The 20,090-nt window shown below is 43.3% G+C and overlaps 1 protein-coding gene across 1 annotated transcript in view; it reads left to right on the top strand.

Annotated features, from left to right (window-relative positions):
* The first annotated feature begins 4,627 nt into the window (after positions 1-4,627).
* LOC137522141 (olfactory receptor class A-like protein 4) overlaps positions 4,628-20,090 on the top strand; it is a 146,872-nt gene continuing 131,409 nt past the window's right edge. The window contains exon 1 of the mRNA XM_068242172.1: positions 4,628-4,678. Within this exon, the coding sequence (XP_068098273.1) occupies positions 4,628-4,678 (51 nt within the window). The remainder of the gene's footprint in view (positions 4,679-20,090) is intronic.

Below are 20,090 nucleotides of genomic sequence, written 5' to 3'. Positions count from 1 at the left end.
TCTAACCTTTCTTGATAAGTAAGACCTTCCATCCCACGTATCAATTTTGTTGCTCGTCTCTGCACCTGCTCTAAAACTGCAATATCTTTTTTGTAATGTGGTGCCCAGAACTTAATTCCATATTCCAGATGTGGCCTTACTAGAGAGTTAAACAGGGGCAATATTATGCTAGAATCTCGAGTTTTTATTTCCCTTTTAATGCATCCCAAAATTTTGTTAGCTTTAGCTACAGCGGCTTGGCATTGAGTACGATTATTTAACTTGTTGTCAATAAGTACTCCTAAGTCCTTCTCCAAGTTTGATGTCCCCAACTGTATCCCATTTATTTTGTATGGTGGTAGACCATTAGTACGTCCAAAATGCATGACTTTACATTTGTCAACATTGAATTTCATCTGCCATGTATGTGCCCATATAGCCATCCTATCCAGATCCTGTTGCAATATGACACTATCTTCCTGAGAGTTGATGATTCTGCACAATTTTGTATCATCTGCAAAAATAGCAACATTGCTCACTACTGCATCTACTAGGTCATTAATAAATAAATTGAAGAGCACTGGACCCAGAACAGACCCCTGTGGGACCCCACTGCTAACAGTCTCCCATTTTGAGTACGATCCATTGACCACAACTCTTTGTTTTCTGTCCATTAGCCAGTTCCCTATCCATGAACACAGACTCTTCCCCAGTCCTTGCATCCTCAACTTTTGCACCAGACTTTTGTGGGGAACAGTGTCGAAGGCCTTTGCAAAGTCCAAGTATATCACATCTACAGCATTCCCAATATCCATATTAGCATTCACTACCTCATAAAAGCTGAGCATGTTAGTCAAACAAGACCTGTCTTTAGTAAACCCATGTTGATGCTGAGAAATAAGATTATTTTCTACTATGAAGTCATGTATAGTATCTCTTAGTAACCCCTCAAATAGTTTGCATACAACTGATGTTAAGCTTACAAGGTGTTTTTTTGATCATCATGCCTTGCAGCCAGCTGCGCTACCTGGGCTGCCCTATAATAGTTGTATAGGTCTGAGACCTCAAGTTCTCCTCTATCACTATGCCAATACAATTTTACTCTACCTTTGCATTTCTACTCTACTTTAGGTTTCATATGAATTTAAAAAATTGCGTTTGGAGGTCTTTGAGAGACAATGGTGGTGGAGACACCGTCACGCCAGAATGGGGAAGTGCTGGAAGCACTCCTGGAGCGCAAGGTGAAATGCAGCTTGCCCTGCAGAGCGCGTGAAGGACGGCAGCCACAGGTGGCAGTAAAGGAAACACCCACCCACCATGGCAAGCATGCCCTGGCTGCCCTTGCGCCATACCACAGTGGCAAAATAGTGGCGGTGCCTCCAGTAACCAGGTGTCACAGCAGCGCGCTCCTGCATGTGTGGCTGGATAGGCAACATGTGCCGCTCCCCTGTACTGTCCCCTCTCGGTTCCCATATGCTCCCAATGGAGAGTGGACTGTGGTGGGCATGTCTGGGGACAGCCATTTTAGGCCAGCATCGGGCCTGGATGTGACACGCTGAGCGTGGTTTCACCTGTCGGGTACTTGTCTAAATGCACTGAGGGTGGATTCATCATGTGACTTTTTATAGGGGAAGTGCAGTCTGTTACTGCGTCTGGGGGAATGACGTCTTTGCCCTAAATAATTGTTCAAAACATTGTTAGCAGGTACTAATTCTGGGTTTTGTACTTTTACATACATTTTATGTATGCCTTTTCTTGTTGTTTCAGTGCCCTAGCTAGTGCTGTCTTGTCTGTCTTATTTAGGACAAGACATCACAGCTAATGCCATTCAGGCATGAGCAAAATGTTAAAAAGAAATGTAAGAATATGTGATAAAACCAACCTGCACAAAAGTAGTGTACTTGTTAATGTGAGATGCCAAATATTATCTTTCAGATGAGCGCCAAAGCCTGGAACGTGTGATTGTCACAAATCAGCCTCACAATACGTGGCTGCGTGGGGACCAGAGCTAAATGAGATGATGTGAAGAAGTTAAGAACATGTTCAGGAGCAAGTGCAATCAGAAAAAACAATAATCCCGTCTGCTCAGAAGACAGAGGTTCCATCATATTACATTGTACCTTTCAGGTTCCAGAAGGTCAGACTGCCACAGCAAAAATTATAGCCCAATATAGTCTCTGTCAGCACCTAGACACTCAGTCCAGACAACCTTTTGTTTTCATTTTATCAGACATAATTTAACATGAATTATTCATTTAAAAGAAATTAAAAATGTTCACTGATTCATTGATTTCTTTGCTCATCACAGCTTATCACATCTCCTCAATGACCTGGGGCTGACTGCCCAAGCCCAGTAGGTGTCAGTCTCTCCACCACAATAACGTATAGTAGTATGGAGTAAATTATTTGGGATACCTGCTTTGCCATAAATATCCTAGTATCAGCATCAGAAACACTTCCTATAACTATATATTTTGGCTGTTTATTATGTGTAATTCCCCCTCCAGCATTCTGAGAAACCAGAGATCCTTTCTACTGGCTTTAGAACGCTCAGTAAACAAACTTTCTGCAGAGATCACCTGCCAATATTAAAGATGTTGCCGCTTCTTATAAATTTCAGAAATTTAAACAGGGGGAGGAAAGATTTTTACAATGGGCAAACACTGACTAAATAATTTATAGATGAATATTGAAAACAATGAGCAATTTTATTACCATATTTTTTGGACCTTAAAGAGACTCTGTAAAATTCAAAAGATCCCCTGGGGGGTACTCACCTCGGGTGGGGGAAGCCTCCGGATCCTAATGAGGCTTCCCACGCCGTCCTCTGTCCCACGGGGGTCTCTCCGCAGCCCTCCGAACAGCCGGCGACTGTGCCGACTGTCATTTCAATATTTACCTTTGCTGGCTCCAGCGGGGGCGCTGTGGCGGCTTTCCATTCCGAACTACACGGAAATACCCGATCTCATTCGGGTCCGCTCTACTGCGCAGGCGCAGGAAAGTTGCGCCTGCGCAGTAGAGCGGACCCGACGGCGATCGGGTATTTCCGTGTAGTTCGGAGCCGACAGCCGTCAGAGCGCCTGCGCAGGAGCCAGGAAGGTAAATATTGACGTCACCGCTGCCCGGACTCCACGGAGGGCTGCAGCGAGACCCCTGACGGATGGAGGACGGCGTGGGAAGCCTCATTAGGATCCGGAGGCTTCCCCCACCCGAGGTGAGTACCCCCCAGGGGATCTTTTTATGTTACAGTTCCTCTTTAAGACGTATTTTTTCTCCCTCAAAAGCAGGGGGAAAACTTCAGTGCTTATTATGGTCTGAATAATACAATTCAGACCAGCGCCACTGTCCCCCCACATCGTGATTGCGTGACTGCTACTGTGACTTGCCAGCTGACCAGGCTGAGGACACCATGGGGCAGGCTGTGGATTGAGCAGGCTGGCAGGCTGCGCATCCCACGGAGATGGCTGCTGCTGAGCTGAGTGGTGTGCAGACCTGCTAATTATGGCTTCCTGCTAAGTTACTGGTGCTGATGGTCTTGCGAGCAGGACCACGGCACTGACATTGGGCCAATCACTGGACTTGCTCAGTAACAGTGGATAGGCCACTGTGCGATCTGCAGCAAATAGCAATCTCAGGTGCCCGAGATTGACCTGAGGCGTGAAAGGCCTTGTCCAGTGTTCTTACAAAGTTACCCTTTATTATCATAGGGAGTCCTCCTTATTTGAGTTTAGGACCAAACTTTTACATATAATGTATTATTACTATCATTATTATTATTATGTGTCACCCATATACTACTGGACGCCTCCTATCCTTGGCTTGCATGTTTTGCAGAAAACCACAAACATTGACAGGTGAGGTAATTAGTGTCTCACCAGGGCTCATTAACTACCTCTGTGGATTTCCACAAAACATGCACTGTTGGGGGTACGTGAAGGCTTAGTTGAGAAGCCCTGCCTTACCATAATGCCTTCCCCCAAATTTAAACCCTAACAGATGATCATCTTTCATTTTCTTTCCTGTCAAGTGTAATGACTACTACACACCATACACTTTTCTGTAAGATTTTCTGTAAGATTTACCTGCCAGATAGATAATTTCCAACATTGTTATCTATCTAACCAACCATCAATCTGCCTAGCAATTAAGCATTGTTCTACTCAGCAGGAGATAACCAGAAGACAATGTACCAAAGATGTGCTGTAATATGTATGAACAGAGGCGCCAAGCAGGGTAAAACAATGTTCTAAAAATGATAAAAAGAGGGAAGTTGAGGTGGACTTACCTCCCTCTGGTAGTGGACATATACTCAAATGCAGAGTAAAAAATATACAATTTATTCACAGCTCCATAAAATCGCAACGCGTTTCGCGGTCAACAGTCCCGCTTCATCAGGCAGTCCAGGAGCATATAAAACTGTAACAGATACAAGCATGCAAATCAATATACCACAGATATGGACCATTAGCTCAAAAATATAAAAATGCGACTACAAATTTATGCGAAGCAACTCGGTATTTTTAAGATAAAAAAAAGTGACGTTAACGTCTCTCCCGCTCCCATTTTGTGTTTGGCTGGTGACCATGGGGGCGTGTACGCTGCATGCGTGTCGCGCTCCCATTGGCCCATTTTATATATAGAACTCAACATGAAGCCCGTCCTCACAGAGGCGCCCACACGCTTTATGGACCTGAACCAGGTAAGAGGCTACTCTTGGCAGAGAGCCCGCTGATTGCTTCTGCTTGGCGCCTCTGTTCGTACATATTACAGCAAGATTAAGTCCACCCCTGGTGGAGTGGTTCTTTCCCCATTTTCCTATCTACAGAGAGCGACTTTTATACCTGAGTGGGGTCAGGTACTAATACTCCCCACCTACCTGTCAAGTGGTTACCTGATGGTAACCCACCTTTGTGAGTATAAGAACCTTTGACATTACATTATATATTGAGCATACCAGACAATAGTGCACTATTGCGCTCTTGGTGTCCTCTGTTTTGTTTTTACAATGTACCAAAGATAATGACCAGTCTCTACCAGTACTTAACAGAAAATAATCTAATTACAGAAAATCTAACAGAAAAATCTTACAGAAAATTGTATGGTGTGTACTAGGCATTAGATTTGGATACCAGCACTTGGCTTTTGTATAGCCAAGGATCAGTGTATAAACTGGAAGCTTGCGGTCAGCTGTAGATTAGCGGAATACAAGCATTCAGTTAATTTACTATATCCGATATACATTGCATTAGCATATAATAGCCGAACATTGGGGCACACATCAAACAGCAATGTTACACCGCCCCTGTGGCAGTATTTCCACTGAAATACTGATGCCCAATGAAACTGTTTCCTCTGTTTTTCAGTCAGGTAACTTGGCTTCTCTACTGTTAAACATTTTTTTGCTTTGCTACAGCAGTAAAACTAGGAACTTTTCTACTTACAGAACTTGCCAGTCAAAACAGCGGACAGTGCTTTATGAAAATCATGCATCAATTTGCAATATTTCTTAAATGTGAAAAACAATAGATTATTATAAATACATTCCATAAACATTATAAATAAACTAAATATATGCATTTTTTTAATTAAATATATGGAAAGTCTATACATTCCTTTTAAGGCAAAGTCTATACATTCCTTTTAAGGCCTACACATTTTATAAATAACTGTATTCTGCTAGCTTGATTGTGTGGTCATATGACCTGTGCACACAGTGACCATACTGTTAGGCTCCTTTTAATATGCTTAATGAGCCTAGTGGTTTAGATCCTACGTCCTACCAAGGGTCATACTCCTCTTCCATAGCTGACTAATGCTAGGTACACACAATGCGTTTTTTCGGTCGATTTCCTGTTTTACCTGCCAGATCAACTATTTCCAACAGGTCTAATATGATTTCTGATCGATTTTTTAAGTGAATGGAAAATCGTTCAGAAAATCGATCGGAAATCAGATCGGACCTGTTGGAAATAGTCGATCTGGCAGGTAAATCTGCCAGAAAATTGTATCATGTGTACCTAGCATTAGAGAGGGTGGGTGCCAACCTAGCCATACGCTCTTCCAGAATGCATTGCAGGAAGGAGGAAAAGTGTCAACTCTGACCATACACACTGCCATTGACTATAACTGAAGAAAGGTGAGCTGCATCCTGGCCATGCTATGTTCAGGCTCCTTACTGCCAACGTGCTCTAAGTAAGGGGGTCAGTTGTGTGCACATGGATAGTAGAGCGACCGATATCCAGCACTGCTGTTTGTTGCTCCATTACTTTAATAGTTACTGCTGCACTCTCCACATCCTGATGTGGCCCACCTATGACTGCAGGTGGATCAAGCGTTTGTGGTACCTCCAAATCAGATTCCCACGGCACTTGTCAAATTCTTAACCTCTCCTTAGGCTCCTTCTAATCCAGTATAAGATCTCAATAAAACACATAAAAAATCCACATAGCGTAAAACCGTTACAGCTTGCCTCTGGGCGCAATAGAGTTACACTTACGTGTCTAGGTAGGTTTTCACCATATCACATATGTTGCTCTCCAATGCCCATCCGCTAGGGTGTAGGGTAGAGTAACTGCGGCGTCCCGCTCCAATCCTCCCTACAGCCATGTTCTCTAATTTCGTCCGCGCTGCTGACAGTGACCAGCCGATCCGTTCGCTTCCGTGTGCGCCTGGTACGTCAGACGTTTAGCTCCGCCCTACGCGTTTCGTCTTCACGTCAGACTCATCAGGGGCTCTTTGAATTAATGTAACTCCATTAATTCACAATAATGTAACAAGATTACAGGTGAACATAGCCTTGAACTTTCCACACTGTGAACACTGTTCACCCACTGCCTCCATCCGGTATGTTTCAGTATGGGTACCTGTAATTTTATTGCATTATTGGGAATAAATTTAGTTAAACTTGCAACAAACAGCAGTGTAGTGTAAATATAAAATATTCATATGTGTACATAGAAACATGGTATTCAGGGTTATAATGCATGTGAATTAAATTATTAGCATGTATCTGACCATTTTCACCATACTTCATATAATTTTAATAAAATGTGGAAAAAACAAAAGACAACTAACCCTTAGACTGCCACTATTTGTTTTTTTTTTTAAAAGGTAGATGCCTATGCTAGCTATTTCAGGCATACTGGTGTTTATGAGTTTCAGAACATTTGTGTCCATACGTCACAAACTTCTAAAGACGTATCCTCACCAAAATTACTTCCCAATACAGCATATGCCTTTAGATGTCCATGACGTGTGGATGTGAACATTCAGAAACTCCTCTGGTCTTTTTCGGCATGCAAATTTTGCCGAAAAACCTCTTTAGACATCCACGGCATATGGAGGGGAAAATGCCAAAATGTCTAAAAACGTTGGCAGCAATCTGGCTAAGTAAATACAGTAAATAATGAGTAGTCTCACATTAGATTTTGAGTACTACTGTCATTCATCAAAAATAGACAGTTAATGACATTTGAAGTTCAATGTAACTTATTTTTGATTTTTGCTATTTCTACATTAGATTCATTTGATATTCAGAAATAAGATTTCACAATATCCACATAACTTGTCTGCCGCTTGTCTTTATATACTGTATGTTGTATTCAAATATGTTGTTGTGTGAGAAAGGTTAAGGTATGCTCCACGTAGGATCCAAAGGTAGACACTTTCTAATGCCTTCCCTGCAAATCAATAGCTGTAATATATAACAGATAAGTACAGACAATGGAGTACTGTGATTTTTTTTTACTCATAATTTCCCTGCCAAAGGCCCCGTTCACACTTGCGTTTTGGCAAGCAAACGGACCGGATCCGGATCGGATCAGGTCCTGATCCGGATCCGATCCGGATCCGGTCTGTTTGCATCAGGCATGCATCAGGCTGCCATCCGGATCCGTGGGGTAAAAAATAGCACAGTTTGGAAGAACAACTAACATGCCCGAAAGCAGGGCACACATCAAGCAACTTGGCGGCTGATTGACCATCTGGTTTGATTATTATAATCGGAACAGGATTAAGATCGGTGGCGCCAAGTGCATGCTTGATCGACGATGCAACCAATTTCAGGCGCAGCGCAGGGGAGAGCAAAAGCGATTGGCGGTAGCGGCGGTGCATGTGGCACAGTAATTAAGATCTATGCCCTGGCAGAGATAAGAGGTCCCAAACAGGACATAGATTTCAATTACCATGGTCTAGAAGAGGTTAAGTGCTGGAAAAAATTTTTTTATAAACCTTTCTCGATTTTTTTAGTCACAAAAATATAACTGTAAATATCACAATTTAAAATGTGTGTTCTGAGGTCCACCTGCAGGTTCTACTAACAAGTGTTGTAAGCCGAAGCAGCTAAAAAGGGCACACAATATGCCTGTTAATTGTTGCACAAGCATAGCCCACAGAATAATTACTGGCTATGGCAGTAAATTGCCATGCAGTAAATTGGGCGCCAGGCACCCGATATCGGCATTGACTCTCCTCCCCGAGAAAGCCCAGTCAGCCTCTTCATGGAGAGAGCTGCTCTCGCTGGGCAACCGATCGGCAAGGCTTTCCCAACCACCTCACTGAGAGATGCAGGTATTCTTCTAAGTATAAGAACAGTATGGCTGTGTAAGGATCCCTCCTGTTCTGTCCATTGCAGTGGAGCTGCAAACGGACAGTTCTGGCTTATCTGCTTGCATTCGGTTGCAGTCTCATTGTCATTTGCAATCGCTCTGCAGTTCTGGGCAGCTCAGGATGTTGTCATTATTCCCTCAATTGCTTGTTGCAGCTGAGCTGCGGCCAGATAGCCCTGGATTTCCTACATGCATGTTGTTACATAATACTGCATGTATTTCTTATGGGAGTCTTTGCATTCACAGCCAGCTAGCAAATGGTAATCAAGCCAGCTCAGGATTGAATGATTACCATTCAGCTGTGTGGAAATTTGCATACTTGCATCCATTGTCTGATGCCGGTTTCAAAGTCTGCCTCCCATTTTAGACCCTGCCGGTCAAAGCGGTCAGTACGCTGGTCTGCTGGGCACCTTGTTACTCTGTATAGTTCTGTTATTGTAGTTCTATGCGACCTTATTACTTGTGCTTTAGGTAGTTTCTTGATAAATATATATGCAGACATGCTAATATATATTTATCCGTTAGTTGAGCTGTTTGTTATTTTTCTTATTATTGTGTATTGCCTAGTTCTATTCTTGATGGACGTTCGCTGCATCCGCGGTGGGTCAGTGAAGTCCACTATCCTGATAGCTTGGATTCTGACATCACCACGTTGGTGACTGGTAGTATTCCTGCTACTCTAGTTTCTGGGAACGTAACTATAGGCTGCAATTGCTATTAGTTACGTTCTATCCTGTAGTCTTGCCCGTGTGGATGGTTGCTAGGAGGCCGCAATAGCAGCATAGGGGGCGATATTGTGGCTGGAAACGCGAAGAATCACTCGCGTTCCCATGCCTGTCGGGTCCTGACGGCGAAACCGGAAGTGGTCGCCGGCGGGGATGGGAGCATCGCAGGGACACGGTGAGGGCACCGATCGGCTGCAGGGGGCCGAGGGAAGCCCCAGGTGATTAAAACTCATTTTTTAGGAGACTTAAGTGCCTCTTTAAGGACCAGAGCTTTTTTTTTTCTTTATTCACTTCCTGATCACTGTGATTGGCTCACCATAATCAGGGGATCAGGAGCCAATGAAATCAGCTCCTGACCGATGTACAGAACTTAGCTGTCTTCACACTAGCGGGGGTCCAGCACCCGATATACTGCCCCTGAGGCCTGAGATAGCAGTAAGGAGAACAATAAAAAGAGTAGATGCAAATTCCGCTTTTCAAACACAAATGTGACCACATGGTATAGGGGTCTATGTAAGATGCACTTAAAGGATACTTTGACCAAAAGCAGATTTAAAAACCTTTTCCTCCGACACCCTCCGTTACTCTGTACCAACCCTCCAGAGCTACTTCCTGCATGGGAGGGTCGGCCAATTCTGCGCAGGCGCTGAACGGCGACGCGGATCCTTGACCATCAAACGTGGGTGTATCCCGATTGTCTGCCCTGGAAAGAGTTCATTTTACATGTCCACTTTGCCATAGGTAGTTAAGTTCACCGACTGCATCAAATTGTTCCCAATTAGGTGAGTCCTACTCTAATTGTGCGAAAAAAATGTTCTTTCTACATCTTTCTAATGGGAACATTGAAAAAAAAAAAGACTCCACTAAATGGGAGTGGAAATTAATACAGATATATATTTTTTACACACAAACTCTCACATACATTCACAAATGAAATTACAACACCATGCATGTAGTATCGATGTAACAAAAAGACACATGCAAATTATTTTCTTCTGTATCAATCATGTGAAAACCTGTTTTGGGTGAGACCGTATCCTCCACCTATGTGACCCAAGTTCATTGCATTCAATTTAAACTTTTATTTCATAGCCTTAATTAAATCGGACCTGAACTCAGAACTTCCTCTCTGCTCTAAAAGATAAGCAACAGCATAATAACCTTTAACCCTCCTGGTGGTACACAGCTTCTGAGGCTGCGTCCACGGGAGGGATTTTTTAAACAAAATTTGTTTAATCCGTTGTAGCTAGCACTAGGCTAGCTACCATGGTTCCCCAAGTCCTACCTCACCCTTCTGATTCCCCCGATCGCCGCCGCTATACTTTACCTAGCCGCGATCCCGTGAGAGCCGTAGCCTCCCCAATGTGCTTCAATCGTCGCTATGTCGACGATTGGACATGACATCTGACGTCATCAACGTCATGACGTCATGCGCAATCCCGATCCTCCCCATAGTGAAGCCTGGAGCTGATTAGAGAGGCTGCGCCATCGCGGGATCCCTGGGGGGTACGTATAACGGCGGCGATCCAGGGGGGGATTGGTAGAGAGCGGAGGGACTTGGGGGGCAATGGTAGCTAGCTAACTGCTACAACAGATAAAACAATTTTTATTAAAAAAAAACCTCCCGGGGCTGAGAAACTACCCCGAGGGTAGGTCGGGGTTACCACCAGGAGGGTAAAAGGAAAACATTAATTTGTTACAGCTGATACAAATCCTCCAATACAGTTTGTCTACTTCCTACTTCCATAGAAGCAGACATATTTAACATCCTGTGTTTACCTATCAGCTCTTTGCTGTGGCAGGCAGCTGATACAGCTGAGGGGTCAAATTACAACCTGTGCATAGTCACACATGAGGAGGGATTAGACAGGCTAAACTCTCTAAATACATAAAGGGTGAATTTCTATATGTTTTCCTTCTGTCCTGTGCAAGAGTTCAGCTCCACTTTCAAATCGAAATAAGAATAAAGTATAGGATTCCGGAACATTTTAATATTAGGACTATCGATAGACAAACAAAATTTATATTGCGCTTTTCTCCTGGCAGACTCAAAGTGTCAGAGCAGCAGCCACAAGGATGCGCTCTATAAACAGTAGCAGTGTTAAAGGACAACTGAAGTGAAAAATATATGGAGGATATCATATTTATTTCCTTTTATACAATACTAGTTGCATGGCAGTCCTGCTGGTCTATTAGGATGCAGTAGTGTCTGAATAATGCCAGAAACAAGCATGAAGCTAATCTTTCAGATCTGACAATAATGTCAAAAAAACTTGATCTGCTGCATGCATGCTTGTTCAGGGTTTATGGCAAAAAAATATTAGAGGCAGAGAATCAGCAGGACAGCCAGGCAACTGGTATTGCTTGAAAGGAAATAAATATGGCAACCTCCATATCCCTCTTGCTTCATTTGCCCTTTAAGTAGTCTTGCCCAAGGTCTCCTACTGAATAGGTGCTGGCTTATTGAGCATGAAGAGCCAAGATTTGAACCCAGGCCTCCTGTGTCAGAGGCAGAGCCCTTAAAGGGAACCTTAACTGAACGGGGGGTATAGAGTTTTACTTACCTAGGGCTATTGCCAGCCCCATTACACTATCCCGCCACTATAATAATATATTATTATTTATCTCCCCCTTTTATTTTCACTTCAGGTTTGCGTTAAGCTTTATCAGTAAACTCATAGTCTGTATAATATCTGTTTTTTTTATAGCTGCTGGCCCTGTACACTTTGAATGAAACAAGCATCTGGGAAAGCATTAAATATAAGATTTTTTTTCCACATTTTGGAGCTGCCTGCCGTAGGTAAGTAACTGCTTGCTGTCACCCCCCCCCCCCCCCCCCCCCAAAAAAAAGGCCACACCACTAAATTTTACATATATTTGTAAAACTGGATGTTCAGGTCCTTTTGAAATGTTATAATTCTAAATCATTTTTGCAGATCATTACGGATGGCAGTTTAGGAAGGCCATTTTGCAATTACACTGTTGGCCCCCAGCTGAGCCACATGTCCTACTATATGGCGAGGGGAAGGGGGAAGGAACTGGAGCTAGCTGTTGGCATCTGTGGCAATAAATAACAGCAATGGGTTTTTTCTTGTCCCTTGACATAAATAATAATAATAATTGGGCCATTAGAGTGTCCAATGTCCATATCACTGCGTCTGAGGCCCACCCCCAATGTGATCTGGACATGCTGTACTAATAGAAAAGAGAAAATATCACTATATTGTTTTTTAATGCTTCCATAAGCCAATAACACAAAAGCGAGCTTTAACACAACCTTTTATACTGTCAGGGTTAATATATTGTGTCTTCCTTTCTGAGTAAGTGCAGGCTTGGTTTTCTGGCTTGTTATTAACCAGCCTGATAGATTCATTGTGCTGGAGATATGAAGAGAAGCAGCTGTCATACAGACTCTGCTGAGAATCAATATGGGAAGGAAATAAAAAACTCCCTGCTGACAGCTACATGCAACTTTGCTCTGCTGGTGTGAGGGCAGACCTGATCAATATTTTATTATGATGGCTGGGCCTCAGCATGCCCACAGTTTTTAAGTCCATTTAGGACCTCTGGCTAGGCAGGTGAATGAGACGCACAGGATTACGCCTTTGCAGCTTGACCGCAGACAGATTTATTAAATGAGTATGTTTTCGGATGAGTTATTCCAATGCAGAGAGTTTGGTATTTTTCAGTGTTCTTTGTGCATTGCATGATAGCAGCAAACGTTATCTTTATGGCTGTATCATAGCACACGTGCTATACGAAAGAAGCTGTGTATTAAAGAAAGAATTATTATTATTGATTTATAAAGCGCCAACATATTCCGTGGTGTTGTACAAAGTAAGAAAAACAAACATGAGATGCATAATAAAACAGACAATCGTATACACCAAATATAGACACTGGTACCAAATACAGAATTAGTAATAACGGTGACAAATGTAACATGATGAATAAAATGGATAACAGACTGCAAGATACAAAATGAATAACAAATTCCAAGACACAAAAGAGTGAGAAACGTTACACTTTAGTTGTAAAATATTTGTTAAAGAGAACCTGTCACAAACAGACATTTGTAACTAAATGACTCTGCTACATGATCTAATAGCGATGTCTTACCTAGGGAACAAAAATGTTTTGTAAAATAGTTTAACCCTCATGGAGTTAACCCCGAACGTAGTTCGGGGTAAGCCGCACAGGAGGATTTCTCAGGCCCTGCTGGGCCGATTTGCATAATTTTTTTTGCAACACACAGCTTAAAGAGACACTGAAGCGGAAAAAATATATGATATAATTAATTGGTTGTGTACTATGAATAATTACTAGAAGATTAGCTGCAAAGAAAATATTCTCATATTTATATTTTCAGGTATATAGTGTTTTTCTAACATTGCATCATTCTCTAATATGTGCAGATTACACAACATTCAGCATTCAAAATGATTCTTTCAGAGCAGTCTGTGAACTAATTACCTCTCCTATGGCAGACAAAAAGACATTTGTTTACTTACAGTTGAGATAATAAAAGTCAGATAACAGCCCTCTCCACGACTTTGAAAGTCGTAGAGCTTAATGGCTTTTTTGCATAGAGATAACAACTGGAGACTCTTCCTGTACTGGAAACAATTAGACTGATGTATCTGATCTTAATGTTTTATTTCTTAGCTGTACTACACATACAAATCATAATATCATAAAAAAAATGTTTCGCTTCAGTGTCTCTTTAAGGCTGTAGTTCTGCCTCTACTTGCATTAATCCTCGCTGATCGTCACCTCTCCCCGCCCCTCTCAGTCTTCTTTCACTGAGAGAGGCGGGGAGAGGCGGAGATTCGTGGGCAGATTGATGCAAATGGAGGACTTTGAAAGTCATGGATTTTTGCCCCAGGGATTTGGAGGTTATAATACACTTGGGCATTGATATTATTCCTTTAAGTATAATTAGAAAACATTTACTTTGTTAGTTTATATTAGGGATGGGACCTCGAATCTGGCGAATCGACGAATCCCTCGAATCTTAAGAAAGATTCGAGATTCGTGGATTCAAATCCCCATACCATTTGCGCGCATTCGAATCCGACGAATCCGCGTGACCCGCCGCAACATTTCGCCGTACGCATCGCTTTGTTTGTATCCGCATGACCCGCCGCAACATTTCGCCGTACACATCGCTTTTTGTATACATTACCTGCGCCGCTTGTGACGTCATCGCGACCACCTCCGACCTCGCGTTCCATCCGCGCGTCACTCCTGCTCGCCGCGTGAAGACGTAGACGCTGCCCCGCCCAACTTCAGTCAAGACGTCACTCTCACGGAGAAGACCTGGCGTGGACGTCGCTGGAGCTGAAGGCGTGGGCGGAGGGATGGGACGGACGGACGGACGAACGAACAAACAACAGACAGGTACAGTATGTCTAGGGGCTACCTATGCTGGCCGGGGGGTCACTGGACTATCTTTGCAGGCGGGTGAATGGGTCGTGGGTTCTGGCCTACATGCAGTTCGGGTGGGCGGTCATGCGGGCGGCCTACCTACCTACCTACCTACCTACCTATGCTCGGGGGCACTAAGACTACCTGGGGGGGCACTGAACTACCTATGCCGGTGGGGAGGGGCAATAAGACTACCTATACTGGGAGGGGGGCACTAAGACTACCTACCTACCTATGCTTGGGGGCACTAATACTAGTACCTACCTATGTTGGGGGGGCCCTAAGACTACCTACCTACCTACCTACCTACCCATCTACCTACCTACAGGCCCCTATACCTACCTACCGAAAGGCCCCTATACCTACCTACCTACAGGCCCCTATACCTACCTACCTACCTAAAGGCCGCTATACCAACCTACCTACAGGCCCCTATACCTACCTAAAGGCCCCCTATACCTACCTACCTACCTACCTACAGGCCACTATACCTACCCACAGGCCTCAATACCTACCTACCTACCCACCCACCCACCTACAGGCCCCCTATACGTACCTACCTACCTAAAGGCACCTCTACCTACCTACCTACCGAACACTATACCTACCTACCTACAGGCCGCTATACCTACCTACCTACAGGCTGCTATAACCACCTACCTACAGGCCCCTATACCTACCTAAAGGCCCCCTATACCTACCTACCTACCTACCTAAAGGCACCTATACCTGCCTACCTACATACCTACCTATACTTAAGGCCCTATACCCTGCTACCTATACTGAAGGTCCCTTTACCTACCTACCTAAAGGCCCCTATACCTACCTACATACCTACCTATAATTAAGTCCCTATACCCTGCTACCTATACTGAAGGTCCCTTTACCTACCTACCTACCTAAAGGCCCCTATACCTACCACCTACCTATACTTAAGGCCCTATACTCTGCTACCTATACTGAAGGTCCCTTTACCTACCTACCTATACTGAAGGCACATGTACCTTACTACCTATACTGAAGGCCCCTATACCTAGCTACCTACCTATACTAAAGGCACATATACCCTGCTACCTATACTGAAGGCACATATACCCTGCTACCTATACTGAAGGCCCCTATACCTAGTTACCTACCAATACTGAAAGCACATGTACTGTGCTACCTATACTGAAGGCCACTATACCTTGCTACTGATACTGAAGGCACATGTACCTTGCTACCGATACTGAAGGCCTCTATACCTTGCTACCTACCTATACCGGAAGGCCCATATACCCTGCTACCTACCTATACTGAAGGCCCATATACCCTGCTACCTATACTGAAGGCCCATATACCCTGCTACCTATACTGAAGGCCCATATACCCTGCTACCTATACTGAAGGCCCATATACCCTGCTACCTATACTGAAGGCCCATATACCCTGCTACCTATACTGAAGGCCCATATACCCTGCTACCTATACTGAAGGCCCATATACCCTGCTACCTATACTGCAGGCCCCTATACCTTGCTACCTATACTGAAAGCTACCAATATTGAAGGCACCCATACCTAGCTAGCTATACTGAAGGCACCTTTACCTCGCTACCTATGCCTGGGTACCTATACTGCGGGCAACTATACCACGGATCGCACAATTCTTATGTGCAGGATTCGTTAGATTCGGGATTCGAAAGGTTCGAGATATTCGAGAACCTTTTCAGATTCGGATTCGGATTCGGATTCGAAAAAATTGTGGATTCGTCCCATCCCTAGTTTATATGCATGCATATGTATACTTGCATTCAACACTTCTTACAAGGGACATTGCAACACCGTAATGAAATGCATGTAGCCATATGCCAATCACAATACTGATAGAAGAGAAAGTCATATGAAAATTTGTAAGTTTTGGTGCATATTTAGTGATGTGACACCCACTTTCCTGTGAGACCGTATCCTGGAGCTGTGCGCCAAATATTTGTTGAGGCATGCAATTGTCACGCATATCAGGTGTGAGGTGTGTACCATCCAGCAATGTGTGACACAATAGGATGCAGAGCAAACAGAGCGCATATTTGTGTCATGCAGCTCCACAATACGGTGTCACCCGAAACTGTGTGTCTTGTGACCTGATATACATGACTATGTAATCATTTACATATGATTATTCTACTATTACTGTTGCATATAGCTATGTGCATTTCTTCGTGGTGCTACAATTTCACTTGGAAGGATTGTATACTTATATATACATACAGTATAGCTCCCAACGGTCCCTCTTTGGGAACCCAATCCCATGTCTTCTCTTTGGGAACCCAGTCCCTCTGTCCCTCTTTCTTCCTCATATGTCCCTCTTTCTAGAATGATGTACAGATCTATGTAAAGACAAGTATTTTTCTACGGAAAAATGTGTTTAATTGGCTTTTATGCTTTATTTCTATCCTTGAAATTGATGTATTTCTTATTTTCTGAGGTAATATGGAGGAAATGAACCAGGATAGAGAGGACCAGTGTGGTTTGAATTATAAAAAAAACATATTTTCCTATGAAATCTTAATGGTATTTGCGACTAGGGGTGTGTTGGGGGCACGGTTAGAGGTGTGGCAGGGGTGTGGCCTAAGTTTCCCTCTTTCTTATCTCAAAAAGTTGGGAGGTATAATCAGGGCAGCCATCAGGGGGGTACAAGAGGGACAGTAGTATGGGGCCCAGGAAGGGTCTGGGGCCCAAACAGTGGCAGTCCCACTTGAGCCTCTGCTGGCAATGATTCTACCGTGACATAACAGGAGTTGTGTGGTCATCTCTGTCTTCCCTGCTGTGTGATTGTGGAACACGCATCAATGCAGGGGGGAGGGTGTTATGGGCGACAGGCAAGCTACTTTGGCTCTACCCCACATACCATGGCTCCACCCCCACACAATCTGCCTATCACTTCGTCTGCAGCTATAATCTACCTATCAGATTGTTATTTGGTGTGAGGGGGGCCCTGTAGATTTGCCAGGTAGGGGGCCTAGAAAATTCTGATGGCAGCCCTGGGTATAATAGTTGGTTAAAATACATACATAGACACGTTTTTGCAGTGCTAGGGTTTGCAAAGATTCATATGAACGGTGTCAAGTTAAATCATTACTACAAACATAGATGCTGTCGGTTCCCTTGATAAAATTCTTTATGGGTCCTGAAAAGTGATTGCATCAAAAGTATCTGTCCCATGTATAGTTACATGAGTAAAAACACATAAAATAGTCAAGAGTCAAAAGACATAAAATATTTGTTATGTTGAAGATATATTCTAAAATGGTCCACACATATTTTTTGGGTCAGAAATAATTAGATCAAAGTAATTTGTCAAACTAGCTGCATCACATATGCCTCCAATCATCATACCATCAGTCATTTAGCCAAATTACATGGAAATGAATCCCTCTGCTGTTTGGTACCATACTGTGTCCATCAGTGAACATGGGACAGAGAAAACAATGAGATGGTTGCCTGAGGAATCCAGAAAAATAATAGAAAAGCATGTTAAATGTGAAGGCTATCAGGACATCTGCAAACAGCTTGATGTTCCTGTGAGAGGCGCAAATATTTTGAAGGTTAAATGTTTACGTTTAGGGCCCTTTTCCACTAAGAATGCAATCCCATTTATTTTTAATTACAGAGTTGTGATTCTGTGATTTGTGACAAGAAAAAAAAAAAAAAAAACAGGTGGGAAAATATTTTAAATTGTGGAATTTAAAACAAAAAAATCGCACAGCACCACAATTGCCATGCAGTTTTTATACCCTATCCAACCTACTTAGAATCCTTATCCTTATACTCCAAGGAGACTTCCAAAGATATAAAATTAGAACTCCAAAATCAAAGTGCATTAGGGCTCAGAGAAAGAAGATCCAGGAGGACTTCACCGCAAAAAAAAAAAAAAAAAAAAAAAAAAAAAAGGCAGACTGGAATTTTCTAAATGCATATCGACAGGCCACAATGCTTCTGAAAGTCCTTTGGGCCAGGGTCGTAACTACTGTATTATTGTGCCTTTAATCTGGGCAGTGAAGAGAGGAGCAAGGAGGACATGTTGCTCCAGTGGATGAAGATAAAGTATGATACTTAAGCTGCTCTGCTCTCCACCTTGCCACAGGACCAGCGCCCTTAAAGTGGATCCGAGATAAACTTCATTGTATAATTGTGTTCCTTTCATATAGTTTATAGGGCATTCCTCCAGCCAAATACTTTTTTTGTTTTGTTTTAATACTCTAATTCCATATAAACTAAACAAGCCTCGCCCACAGCTTCTCCAGAGAGCCTTGGCACTTTGAGCTTTAGTAGCAAGGGCTTATGGGAGCTCAGTCTGGGCAGGAGGAGGAGGTTAATAGCCAGAGATTTCAGAGGCAGAGGGGAGGAGGTTGAAGGAGAGGGGAGTGAAGTTTTCACAGGCTAAGGGTTGGATATGCTATCAGCTTGCCTGTTTATCACTGGAATAAATAATCATAAACTGTTGAAGCTGTTTGCAGCTAGATTTTCTGTGTAAACTATCTAAACCAGGGGTAGGGAACCTATGGCTCGGGAGCCAGATGTGGCTCTTTTGATGGCTACATCTGGCTCACAGACAAATCAGTAGGGGTTGATTCACTAAACTACACTGATAAAGCACCACAGCTTAGTGTGGCAGCACAAGTAAAATTTTCAAAGTAGGCACACTACTGCTGCAGCATGCACTACTAAATTACTCGCGCTACCCCAAAAACTAACGGCTGTTTCAATTGTCCCATCCTGGATCCGGACAGGTCCAGTGACTTTGTAGGACGAGATGCCTGCACTTCGGTTGGCCCAATAGGCTTCCTGTCACTTGCCAGGCAGCCTATTAGGCTAAAGTGCGGGGATCTCGTCCTACAAAGTGAATCAACCCCTAAGTCAGCTAGCTAATTGTACAATCTGTTAGTCTGTATTTCTCCTGTCTGGCTCTCAGGGAAATTGCTGATGTTGCTGAAACCCAAGAGAAGCTGAAGATGTGTCTGACACTTCTGCTGCCCTGCAGATCAACTGTATACACATCACAATGGCAACAGGGACGTGAGCCCACTGCTGTACACGCGCACCGTGCCAGTTTGAAACATATTGTATGGCTCTCACGGAAATACATTTTAAAATATCTGGAGTTTATGTACATTTTAAAATATCTGGAGTTTTCTCAGCCAAAAAGGTTCCTGACCCCTGATCTAAACTTTAGATAAGATATATAAATAAGTTACTTGTAATAGTTAGTTTTTCATCTCAGATCTGTTTTAAGCCCCTCCCACCAGTAATGCTGGGGGGGTCATGTTTTTTTTTTTTTTGAGCCAGTGCTTTGAGCAAATGAGACAAGGATGAAG

This window comes from Hyperolius riggenbachi, chromosome 6 (assembly GCF_040937935.1).
Source record: "Hyperolius riggenbachi isolate aHypRig1 chromosome 6, aHypRig1.pri, whole genome shotgun sequence".
Classification (NCBI taxonomy): domain Eukaryota; kingdom Metazoa; phylum Chordata; class Amphibia; order Anura; family Hyperoliidae; genus Hyperolius; species Hyperolius riggenbachi.
The sequence above is the reverse complement of the archived record's forward strand: the minus strand, read 5'-3'. Positions and strand labels throughout refer to the sequence as shown.